Source organism: Spea bombifrons, chromosome 5, assembly GCF_027358695.1.
Source record: "Spea bombifrons isolate aSpeBom1 chromosome 5, aSpeBom1.2.pri, whole genome shotgun sequence".
Lineage (NCBI taxonomy): Eukaryota > Metazoa > Chordata > Amphibia > Anura > Pelobatidae > Spea > Spea bombifrons.
In genome coordinates this window covers 95,610,507-95,624,273 of record NC_071091.1, presented here as the reverse complement: position 1 = coordinate 95,624,273, position 13,767 = coordinate 95,610,507, and the positions used below count along the sequence as shown (strand labels likewise).

At 38.0% G+C, this 13,767-nt stretch overlaps 1 protein-coding gene across 1 annotated transcript in view; it reads right to left on the bottom strand.

The window, feature by feature from the left end:
* Positions 1-1,096: 1,096 nt before the first annotated feature.
* Positions 1,097-13,767, bottom strand: part of LAPTM4B (lysosomal protein transmembrane 4 beta) — a 31,890-nt gene continuing 19,219 nt past the window's right edge. The window contains exons 5-7 of the mRNA XM_053467200.1: positions 7,966-8,064; positions 5,026-5,121; positions 1,097-2,035 (exon numbers count right to left, since the gene is read on the bottom strand). Coding sequence (XP_053323175.1) covers positions 1,961-2,035; positions 5,026-5,121; positions 7,966-8,064 — 270 coding nt within the window. The 3' untranslated portion in view covers positions 1,097-1,960. The remainder of the gene's footprint in view (positions 2,036-5,025; positions 5,122-7,965; positions 8,065-13,767) is intronic.

Below are 13,767 nucleotides of genomic sequence, written 5' to 3'. Positions count from 1 at the left end.
TATCCCTTTATTACTAATGGTCTACAGTTAGTACATTTGCTGGAACCAGTATATATCTATCTATCTATCTATATATATATATACATATATATATATATTAATTTATAGGCAGAGTAAGTAATGAGATTCATGCAAGGTATTATTTCTGCATCCAGGAATATATCAGATTATTGTGTTAGGATATAGTCATAGATTATTGTATCAGGATATATTAATTATTTTACACGTTTGAATGGACATAGATATGTGACCTATGATGATTTCCGTGAAAGATAATTACATACATATATTAGTGTATAAGTTTCAACGTTGCTGATTCCAAATGTGGCCCTGCCAGCTGTGATCATGCGAGTATATCATTAAAAATCATTTGTATGATCCACTGTTCAAATCCCGAGCTGGATTTACATCCCAGGCACCCCTAAGCAAATATACTTCTGCTCCCTACCGTCATTAGAGGAATTAAGATCATATTGTGCAGAGAGGGATACCAACTGGACCTCATTCACGAAGGGCAAAAACGTACGTCTAGGGTTGTTGGTTCCCTCGTGCAGAGGATATTTGCCTCCCGTATCGGTTTTGGACTCTTGAGCCAGGATCCGATATGTTGATTTATTACTGATGATTCTGACATTGAATATGGAATATTCAGCAGAGTTGAACATTTCAACTTCTTGATATAGCAGAACCCCGTGAGCTTCTCCTGTAAGAAAGGCTTGGCTAACCCTGTATAATGCATAGCTATATCAGTTTTAGGAAATCTAAATGTAATCTAATCTAATGTAATCACGTTACCTATGCATTTTACAGTGTCAATTCTGCACTTCTAGAAAGCCCTGTTTACTGAAGAGGAAAAGTCTATTTGAAAGATACTGGATCCTACCAGGCCTTTCAAACTCTGGTTACCCTACAAGTACCAAGAGGTAGTAGATTATAGCCTCATCTAACAAACAAAAAGCTTAAATTCTGAACAATTTTATGAAAGCATCATAACTGACTGCTTGGTTTTCAGCTGGGGATTGAAGAATAATTTTTTTCCGGGAAGGGGTCCGGAGACAGCAAAACCCGTGCATTTTATCTTAATCCGACACATGTAACACGAACCAGTGCAGCATTTAATAACAACCATACTGTAATTCACATGTTTTCTCAAATACATTGTTCACTTTTTTATTATTTTTTTACACAAGTTACATTTCCTGCAGCCGAACACTAATCAAACTACAGATACCACAAGTGTATGGGAAAACCACACATTTATTACAATAATATATTTAATATATATACTTCTCCGTTAATTCATTCAGTCTGATAACGTACCATCATTTAACAGTAGCATATAGTGCTTCACCCCCGTTATAGACGGTATGACTTGGTAAAACTCAACATTATTCCAAACTGCGGCAATTGTAATCATACATTAGGTGTTCCTGATATATATATATATACAATATGCTCACAAAACCACTATTGCATTCTTTTGTCACAAAAGCTGTGATTTGAGGAAAGATACAGGAAACAGAGGTCCCAAAACACTTAGAAAATGCAATAATGGTTCATTACGTTATGCGCTTTGAAGCCACGGAATATACACTTGGGTGAGTTGCATTAGACCTCTAAGGTTCATGGCCCACCCGATCTTACACCGTACACCACGGGTGGGCAGCCTCAAACAGACTGCTCCTGGACTACAAACATAGTCCAACATCAGCCTATGGGGCACCGTCCACCCAGTCCCAATAACATATATAATTAAGAGTTATGCGCGATCAAGTAGCCAGAACGGTCATTAGAGCTGTTTGCAACTAACCTGCTATCTATTTATTGACAAGATATTTGGTAGTGCTGCTTCTTCAATAAGGAATAACCTGTGGGTGAAATGGAGTATTGCCCCAATGCCTCGGCTATATACAAAGCTGCTGTTTGAAGGTTCATGTATGGTTGAATGTCAGCTCCTATCTTAGGCTGAAATATAAGGTGGAGGAGCTTCTTTAGCTGCTGCACTAGCACTGTCGTCATAGTGGGGTAACAGGACCTGAGGATACAAAGAAAAAAAGGTATGGGGTAATAAACACAACATCTTAAATACAAAACATATATAGTTCATTGGGAGTCTATGAACGCAGAGACTGTTACTCAAAGAAGCAGGGAAACTGGTTCTATTAGGATTATCCTGGCAAGGAGAGGGGAACAGATGGGTTGGGACAAAGCTTGCTATCCCTCTCTGCCCACATTTTTAATTAACAAGTTGTCAGTGAATACATTTGGCTTATGTATTCTTTATACATCTCTTATAAACACCATTTGCTGTTGGCCTCATCATCCGGTAGCCTTGTAAAAATTATACTTTTGTATAAGGTATCCACTAAACCATGATACCGTTTTTGAATAATTTGCTCTAGGATTGTGGAAATTGAAAAGTGTATAGTTCAAAAAATCTCAGATGCTCCTGTGCTCCAAACTTTGGGAACTCTTTTTTTGACTCAACATGTCTGAAGACCTACTTGCAATGTACCATCTTCACCAAATCGCCATGGTTATCTATTTCAGAAGATCTAGACTGCCTACTCAGCTGTATCCTCATTTACTTCAAGGGGAAAAAATGGATTTAAGGTGAACTTGGTGTAAATTCACTTTAATTGTCCTGAGACAAATAAAAGTTTCACTAGATATAATGTAACCCAAAAATAACTAAAACAAAGTTATGAAAATCCATATCCCCCCCCCCAAGGGGAGACTGTGTCCTCACCCAAGGCTCTCAAGGTTAAGTTAATTTAATTAAGGAACCAATTAAGAAAAAAGTAAAAAGTAATTATTATTTTAAGAAAAAAAGACTAAAATTATACTTTGTTTTTTACTTTGTTGACTTTAAAAAAGGATTAACAAAGTCCAGTACCCTGTGTTTTTCTGGTTATCGCACAGCTTATGCCTACTTAAAAAATATAAAACAGGCTTCATTTGTCAGTTACAGAAAGGCAGCATTTTACGTGATTTCAGTCTCTGAAGCCTCTGTAGGAGGGGGTTCACTGTGTGGTATTGTCTGCAGCTGCTAATGTGGTTTTTTATACCCTCTAAAAAGCACATTATGTCCTTGAACGCACTTGGAAGGTACATATCAGCACCGGTAGCTGGAATGCGAGTTCGGAAACGAGACGTAACGTGGCGAGGATAATGTGTAACTCTAGTTTTGCTTTCACAAGAAACCTCTAATGAGGCAAGAAAGTGTGGTGTCGGTAAACTGCCAAATTTCACTATCCAAGATTGACTTGGAATATTCAGTTTATTATTCAGTTTATTATTTACTGTTTCTTTAGGTGATGCCTCTTTATATAACTAATATAAAACAGTATGTCTGAGCGTGACTAGTTCCAATCTAGCTGAATAGTAGCCCGGTATATACGTGTTCTTACCGTAATGCAGCGAGCATCTATTGTGATGAGAGGGAATGTGGTAGCTTTTACGGGGTAATATTTTTGGTTCTCCCTTAGTAATTGGCAATTTGTTCTCATCACTTTCTCTATTTTCTGTTTGGTCTCCCTTTTATCTGCTTAAATGCTTTACTGTTTTACTTGCAGGCGGAACCTAGCTTTCTCTCTGTATTTTCTGCTATTTTTAGAATCTATCTATCTATATATATATATATATATTTAATTATTTATTTAATGAAATGGTTAGGAATTAAAGTGGGTAAATACAAACACGAATATATTATAAGAATGGCAGGAAATGCCCTGCTGAATCTTTCGCGGAAGAAACGGCAATTCCGTCTATAGTTTACGTGGCCAGTTACATCATGATATTTACATGAAGTTCACATAACATGTCATCATATGCACTGTGATGTCAGCGAGCCGATATTCACAGTTTCCACATTATTGCCAGATGTCTGTGTTCCTACATTTCTAGGAGCTGCGTTAATTACACCGTTTGAATGCATCTATAACTCACTGCTTCACCTTATTTATCATTTATGAATGACAGTAGTAATATTGCATGCGAGTCTATGTTGGTTTTTCCCCAGTCAGATATGAAAATTAGAAAAAAAAAAAAAACATCAATTACTTTTGAGACAATCATTTGCCAACGTTTCACCCATTTGTCACCAGAAGAGAATTCTAATCCTTTCCCAGCACAATCAAGTGGCGTTTCCGGTTGGATAAAAGATAATAATAATAATAATAATAATAATGATAATAATAATAATAAACCTTTATGGTTTGTATGCCTGTTTTGCATGCACTGTTTGTGAAATGATCTCAGCTAGTATACACGGTACTGCAGCACACCAAAGGGTCATAGTTTGGAGTCATAGCGGTGTACTGAAGTTATCCTGACGGTGACATACTGGAAAACACATAATCGTGGAGTGTGAGAGAACTCCTGCAAACATTAAGCAGCTGGTGATAATTGCTTCAGATATCAGCGGTATTTCACACTTGGGTGACACGTTCTAACATATCGGGGACAGATCAACACATTGGAAACAAATCCCTTCATCCGCTCTATTTCAGGAAATTTCCATGCAAGTCTTTGTGATCAGAGCCCTCTTGTATAGAGCAGCTTTCCTTATGACACAAAGTCGCAAGTCGTTTTTAGTGTAATGGCAAATCACATCTTTATCTACTTTTCACCAGAGACTTAAAACTGGAGCCGAAACACGTTACACATCACAAAAACCTAAATGCCGGACTTTACGAAAAAAGGATAATTAAAAGTGAAAATTGTGAAAAAAATAGATATTTTTCAGGGGACGGGATCTGTATTAGGACTGGCGTGGTGTTGTAGAACATGGGGTAATATATTTATAAATAAATAATGGTAAACTGGTAGTCTAGGTATCTATAGTTTGCCTTGTGGGAATTAAAGCCTTCTCTATAACTATACATTTCAGGTTTGCCCGTCCCATTTTGTGTAGTTACCAAAAGTTTTCCGAATGAACCTCGGCAGGAACCTCATGCTAGAATTTGGCATTTAAAAAAGTTCCAACATTTTTAGCATTGAATTAGTAAAATATGAAATGCTTACAGTTGTGTCATTAGTGGTTACATAGACCAGGACATCGGAGGAATTCCTGTTGTTGATGTAACGATAGCAGTTCCATACACAGCTAATCAGGTAAGCCTGGAGAACAGAGCACGGGATGAAAATTGATTGTTATATACAATATTCTTACAAAATCTACATTCCTCTTAAAGGCTGGGATGTGATATTTGCGCTTCCATTTTCTGTGATTACAATTAATTACACATCACCTATTATTATAAGAGGTACATTTTGGACACAATTACCAAACAAACAGACTATTCAACTGAATCATTTCTTTATTATATGAAAATAATTACTGATATTATATTAAAATTATGCTGAAATATTCTGTGACTTTTCCACCATAGAATGCGTGACAAAAGTTACACACGATCACTAGCTTTCATTTACGCAGAGTATACAAAGAAAAAATGTGTATAAGTTGCCATTGCAACCTTTCCTTTGATTGAAGACCCATTAGGCTCTGATTCCTAAGATTAAAACTCATACTGTTCTACATTACATTCTATAAATAATTACTGATGGAAAACCATAAAAAAGGTCTGATCTTCAGCCTTAAAATAATAACTACAATTTGATTAAATACGAAGGAACTCAAGTTGGAACATTATTAGGGAAAGCGAACATTTATGTTAATTATTTTGAGCAGTTAATGTTTTTAGGTGTACGATCAAACCCTGGAATGGAAATCTACCGTATATTCCGGCGTATAAGACGACTTTTTATCCCGAGAAAATCTTCTCAAAAGTCAGGGGTCGTCTTATGCGCCGGGTATACTTACCGTACTTACCGAGCCGGACTGGAGAATCACGTATCTCTAGGGGAGGGGCGAGCGGAGAAGCCGCCTCCCCTGGGTCGGTCTTCAGGGCCGCGCCGAGGTAGGTGTAAGATCGTGATCTCCCCAACTAGCCCTGATCAGCAGGCGTCCGATGAGCAGGGCTGGTTGGGGAGATCACGACCTCCCTCTAACTAGCCCAACATTAGGGAGCTCGAGGTCTGGCACTTCAGACCTCGGCTTCCGTGCTCCCTAATCACTATGCGCCGGCTATTGATGCCGAGCGCGGGGATGACGTCATGTCCCGGCGCGTAGTGATGAGGGAGCAGTAAAGCAGAGGTCTGAAATGACAGACCTCACGCTCCCACAACTGGATGGAAGACAGAAGATGAGAAAGGTAAGAGATGGGGAAAAGGGGTGTAAGTGTATGTGTCTATATGTTGGTGTGAGATGGTCAGTGTATGTGTATGGTCAGGTGTGTGTTTGTAAGTTGATGTGTGTGTGTGTATATATATATATATATATATATACTGTGTGTGTGTGTGTATGTATGTATGTATGTATGTGCAAAGGCAGGGGTGTGTGGTGAGGGCAGTGTATAAATGTGTATGTATGGACAGGCGTATGTTAGTATGTTAGCTGGTGTGTACGTATGTTAGGGAGAGCTGACCCACCCAATCCAAGCAGGCTTTGTATACAACAACCAGCCAATCACCGGTAAGGTACAGCGCTTGCCGTGATTGGCTGGTTGTTGTATACTGGGTAGAGGGGTAGTCTTATACGGCGAGTATATACCAAACTCTATATTTTAACTGCAAAAGTTGGGGGTCGTCTTATACGCCCAGTCGTCTTATACGCCGGAATATACGGTACTCTTATTCCTTTAGATACATTCTATTTGGATTTCCTATTTATTTTACCCTTTCTTTGCTGTGGTTTCCCATCCGTAATTTTAAGACAATTACTAAAAGTTATGTTTTAATAAAGAGTTGCCCTGTTTTGACTTTTTTCTCTTTCTTGTTTTTGGGCCAATGTAGAAAAAAGAAGTAACGTTACATATGCTTTCGGGGCCCTAGAGGTCTTTTCTACAGATGGAACAGCAATAAAAAAGTCTCAAGTTCAACCAAATTAAACATTTCTCTTGGCTATATGAATTGTTCTAATTGTTGGGCAGCAGATGTTAAGACATACGCATCCAGTTACTAATGTAGGTCTGCTCTAAATATATTGCTGGATTGGGACTAAAATGTGATGTTTTATATTCCTGTGTAATATATTCTTCTGGTACACATTAATGATGAGTATTTGATATCTCTAGATATTATGTTTATATGAAGTAACTATTATACTAAGACACCTACAATATAGGCTAACAACAATGAAACTTAAGAGCAAACCATGGGATACATTAGGATGGGGAAACTTATGATGGTTTCAATTTGACTCTAAATCAGCACAGGAACACTTTACCACGTGTCTATTATTTATTCATAAGGACCTGTTATTAACCATAAACTTCTCAAATTAGTGAGACAGTTATCCTTTTAATAAAGTACAGTCAAGAAACAAATAGTGCCATAAAACTTTTTTACAAGCTTTTTAACTTGTCTGACCAGATGTATAAATTTGGAGTTTTACCCAAAACTCTATAGAAGAAAAAAGCTGAAAACGGTTTATTGTATATTTATTTTTATTTAGTCATTCCAATATTAATACAATACTTTTAGGGACAATTAAATGTATATGCTATTTTTTAAGTTTTCAAACACATTGAAATTTTTTTTTCTTTTTTTTTTTCTCTTATAGCTTACAAATCCTAACAAGACAAGGTTGGCTCAAGGGTCCCTTGACAATAACCATTGCTGTAAATTTTCATGAAATATTAAATTGGATGCATTTATTCTAAGATATATTTCAAACAGAATCTATACATTTACAGGCCAATAAAATAATCCATTATTTTATTAATAAAAAACCTAAGTGTCAAAAATGAGGGAAAATGCTTTTGTCCTATAAAGGAAAAAAATATTCAAATATGGATGCTATTAAGTGAGCTATTAAAGTGCATCATGAAATCAGACGGAAGGCATACATCTTACGCGTTTCACCTGAAAAGGTCAAATCATAGATATTAAACTCCTTACCTTAAAAGCCAGGATGACACTGATGAAGAATAGAATAATCACAACAAGACATGTGGGATTCACAGACAATATCTCTTCTTTGTAAGGAAAATTGGATGGCTGAAAGGTAAAGATAAATGGTTGCAATGGTTTATATCAGAAAACAGATGATTAATTGCACGTGTTTCCAGCTGCAAATACATTTTGCACGAATGCTGAAAGCACTAAAGTCTTGCAGAATTACTATTATTGATTATGTGTCAACATATTCTGCCGAACTTCTCCTGGACGCCCAACCCTAGAATATAATATATATGTATAAATGTATTCATGTTTTAAAATAATGTTAGTTTTTTTCTGTAGCGTCTTCAAAATATCACATACACACCGATACACATACATATATATATATATTATATAAAATGCCTTTTATATGCACCTCACATACACACTGATTCACATTTACACACTGTCACATACATTTTATATTATATATATCCTGATTGGCTGAGACCTCCTTTACTCAGAATTCTCATTTTGAGACAATGTATCGTCCCGGATTGAGGCTGCCCAGGATCTTCAATTTAAAGTCCCATTGTGGGTGTGTCCCAGGCAAGTGGTCACCCTAACCCCTGCAGCCTCTACTAATGCCCCTCACCTGCCTTCATGCTCAGGCTACCTATCTTACCGCGCTTCTCTCTGATTTGCTGCTGTAGAAGTGCGGGGTCTCAGTAAAGTAAGACTTCCTTACATTACATTGTAAACATCTGACTCTCTAGGTTTAGACTATGGCCTCTTGATCTAGCATTTATCCTCCTTTAAAATAAACTTCTCTCCTGTACTTTGTTAAGTTCCTTTAAGTATTTATGTGGTAGCCGAGTGTCACTTATACATTAGACAGCTCTCGTGGAAAACTAAGGGGGTCTAACCAGACCTCCCCCTCAGTGTACTGATTTCAACGGTAGTGCTTTCCTGCTAACAATTGGCTTTTTTGCAAGAAACAAAATCTGAATGAGGTAAAATTTTACTTGATTAAAGAATGATATCTGGAAATGGAAACCACTGTTCAGGAATAGCGTTTCTATTTCAGCATTTAGTAAATCAGTAGAGAAGGTGAGACTCCACATTTAAATCACCTCTTGGAATGTACACTAAATAACTAGTATATAGAAAAGAATAGTATCTTGCACTATTACAAAAGACCTTCTTTATTATAAAAACAACACACATTTGTGGAAGTCATTGTTTATATGTGAAAGAGCCCAGGCCGTTCTGGGTTGGAAGGGCCCTTTCTCAACAGTTTTGAATTTTGTTGCTTTATTTTACATGCCAGCGGTGAAACTAAGATTGCTTGCTCAGTGTGCGAACACCAGATTCGGAGTGGTTTGAGGGTGCAAGAGACAGGGGGTATTAATGTTTGTAAGCATGAATGTGTATGTATAAGTGTATATGAGCATGAATGTTCATGTATAAGTATATGTGGACGTGCATGTCTATGTATAAGTGCGCTTGTGTGTTAGCATAGATGTGTATGTGTACGTGTGTGAGCACAAATGTGTATCTGAAAGGGTTTGTATGTACGAGAATGGGTGTATGTGTTAGCATATATATGTGTGTGTGAACATGTATGTGTAAATGGTGTGAGATGGAGTGTGTGTTAGCATGACTGTGTAAGTGTTTGTGTGTTAGCATAGATGTATATGTGTTGTGTTTGAGAATGAATGTGTATATATAAGTTGTGTGAGAGGCAGCGTGTGTGTTTGAATGTGTGTGGATCTGTGTGTGTTAGTGAATATGAGTAAGTGTATGTGTAATAACATATTTAAAGTTATGAAAGTGTGTTTACATATGTGTGCCAGAGTGTATGTTGGAGGGGGCATGAGGCAAAGAAGGCACAGACAAGCAATTTGAAGGCAATGATGGCACAGACCAGCTTTTTAGAGGCAAGGATGGCACAGATAAGCTGTTTGGGGGCACTGAAAAGCTGAGGCAAAGATGGCAAAGACAGTTAGGCTGGCACTGATAAGCTGCTTGAGGCAAAGGTGGCCATCACAAGCTTTTTTGGGGGAAAGGTGGCACTGTGGCACATGTTGCTTGGTGAAATTGGGGAGCCCCATGGCAATTTTCACACTGGGGCCCTGTGGTTTCTACTTATGCAATTGCTTTAATACATTATGATGGCCCATCCCCCATGAACTTCTGCTGCAGGAAACTCTTAGATTGCCCTGTAAAATGCATAACATAAGCAGAGAAGTTTCTCCATTCCATAATACATTATTCAGGCCCAGCTCAGCCATTCTAGTCGGAGAAATCTTCCGTGTTAGCCCCTCATAATGAATAGTTAAGTAAGTTGTAATCACACCTCTTCTGTCAGCTCTTCCTTTAGTGAATAGACCCCACTGTCTCTTACCAGGAACAAGCTGCTCTAGGAGAAGGAAAATAATAGCCAAAATAGCTGTGTTTAGTTACTATATTACTAGGCATTTGCAGCTAATGTGTGACATTTTACCCTAAACACCACCCTAAAAAGAATATTCCTTGATTAATTCCTGCTGGCTCTAATAGGAGGTATGATGTGTAATGCATTTCTTTAACATATAGCGCAGTTGTATTTTCATCCTTAGAGGTAAATAATGTAAACATCTCCAAATGGAGGTAAAAAGTAATTTTTTGCAGCGCTCCTTTTGTTTTGGAAACCATTCTACGTATATACAGAGAAATGTATGTGTCATATATTTATATATATGTTAGCACAGCACACATGGCTTCCATTTACACTGCTATACTGACAGGGCAGGTAATGACATCGTACATATCACCTGGCACTCTGCCATTTTTATGGTTGAATAATATTTATTTTACAAAGTCAAAAGTTCAAAAACATAAAAAAAAAAATACAAAAACATAATGACACCGAGGAAGCCTACAGCTCTACTGCAGCTATTCGACTTGACATATAAATATAGCTGGAAAGGAATGACTAAATAATAGAAATACTAAAACATTACACAAGATTAAGCAATGGAGTATTTTCCAGGGTAACCTATAAAATGTTCCTGTAGATTTGGCCACAGTTACTGCTTTGCGAGCAAATTTCTCTTACGGACAGTTTACTGACACCGATAGCCCCACTCCGTGAGTACTTTAATAATTTCAACATACAAAAAATATATAAATACAAATAAAACACTTATCAGAAATAGAAGCTGCAGCTCTGCTGCTGCCTTCCTACTCCTCTGTGGTCTGGTGATTCTTGCCACTGATTGGCTGTTTAAGCAACTAATCAGTGACAGGAAAGTACTTTCATTGAAACCAATGGTAACGCTTTCCGCACATGTGCTCAAGAGGGGGACCCCAGCCCACAGTGTCCACTGAGCCAGCGCTGGAGCCGACTGGAGGGGAGTATATTAACACATCTCCTGCGTGGCAACCATCTTGGGTGGCAACCCAAGGGAGATCTGCAGAATGTCCCCCTGCTTTTACAAAAGGGACAACATGACAATTCATAGATAATTTAAACATAAATTTATCATTCATCTTCTGTTCTAAACGTTCTACTTTTTGGCCTAGTTTAAGAACAAACTTTTCGTTTAAAAGCGTGTTTTTATACATACCAGAAATGTAAATCTTGAAAGCAAATTTTACACATAATGCATAAGTAAATGATGTCAGTTCCCAGTGGCTTTCTTTAAGTAACAGCTGCGTTATTGGACGCTATGGAGTTTATAGCTGAGTTCCTCCAGTCTGTATCCTTCACAAACTCAGCTTGGCAATAGCGGGACTCGCAACACGACACGTATCTCTCTGTTACCAGGAAACCCACAAATGGACAGACGAAGCAAAGGAGCTTTTGTGATTTCATAAGGGAGGCATTTGTCGACAGCACAATTCCCAAACACGTTCAAGCTGACCTGACTTGCCTGGCTTGATTGAAACCCGCAAAGTTAAACATGGGGAATAAAAAGTATTACAAAACTGCAAGTGGCCCCGGCCTTAGAGTCGGTGGACTGTGTGGTTAAAGACCTAATGAATTACAGCCCTGTTCTTTGTCAGCCGGCACCCACGTGGGCTACATGGAAAACATTAGATTTTCAATGCTGACCTGCAAAAAATGATGAATGCTGTTATAAGTGCCTGTGACTCGGTATATGCATTATATCAGAACGCTAATACAAGATATATCGCTATTCAGTTGTACGGAAAACTACCCCAGATTGATATCTTTGTATTTATTGAATATGATCTATTCTGCGGTTTTCAGAAAGGGGTTTCCCTGGTCCCGTGTAATTGTATAGTATATGTTGCGGAGTAGTATAGTACCGTTATATTAAAGAAAATGGCGTTTCTCCTAAACTACGTTGTACACAACCTGGCGGCCGCTCTAGAACTCATCACCGCATGATGTTTCAATTGCCTCCTATCATTCATACACAGTACTTACTGTGCAAAAGTTTTAGGCAGGTTTGAAACATGTTGTAAAGTAAAAATGCTTTCAAAAGTAGTTTATAGTTAATAGTTTTTTTTTTATAATTTAACAAAATGTGCGAACAGAGGAAAAATCTTAATCAAATCGATATTTGGTGTGGCCGTCCTTTGCCTTAAAAAAAAGCATCAATTCTCCCAGGTACACTTGCACAAAGTCAGAGACTTTGCAGGTATATAGTTGGGTGTCTGATTAAACAATTACACCAAATGGGGGCCAATTATCATTAATTTAATAGATAGGTTAATAATTAATTAATAACGTGCACATCATCTGTGCGCAAAATACACACAGAACATCTCCCTGGGGATATATATATAAATATATATTTATATATATATACACACACATACACAGCTTCCCTAAGCTCTCCTTATTCTAGGGGAGTGGCTTAATGAAGGGGTGTGGCTAGTCATGCATAAAGGCAAGACTAGTGGTAACTGGGGAGGGCCAGGTCCTGACAGCCTGTAGTGGGAGGAGAAGGCGGGAGAAGTGAGGAGAACTAGGATAGAAACCAAAGAATACCATGAAAAATACCTGACTTGGAGGCTCAGGGAAGCACGGCAGCACTGGGAGACTCCAGGTCAAACCCAGAGAGTTCAAAGCTCTGTATTTATTTGTGTGAGTTTATATAGACATATCTGTGGGATGCGGCCAGGACTGCCCACTGACATCAGTGGGCGGTCTCACTGATGTTGGGGGTGTTCCCGCTGCTGGGAAACACCTCCAATTAAAGGGAAAATGGGCAGGAAGTGGGGCGTGTCAGGGGATTGAGGTATTAACTTAGAGAACTGCAAAAGCGTTACTTCTCCCAGAGTTCCCTGGGCCAAACCCCAGGAGTTCTCAGGTATGGATATAGATACATAAATATTTAAGGGGATTAAAAATGTGAAACAGATAATTCTGCCCTATAGTTACCCTATGAAAATAGCAGACCCATAATTCTGCATTGTTTCATTTTTAACTTAGCAAGCTAAGCAAATTATTCCCGGTAGAATATTTTATTACTACTTTACGCTGAGCCAATACTCATTCATGACAAAAAACCTGCCAGAACTATCTCATTACTCCCATACAAAAATATATCTACTGGAATTATAAAAGGTTGCCTGGCCAAGATGAGTCATAGATAAGCCGAGATCTGATAGTACGGCAATTCTTTCAAACTGTGGCTACATGAACAGACAGGCTCATCTGTGGGACGCAAAAAACGCTGGAAGTCGTACATTGTGTATTTTTTACATTTGGCCCATTCGGAATAAAGTAAGGATGAGATATCACTATATACCAGAAATACAGTGCAAATAACGGACAAAATGGAAATATAGTAACAATGCATT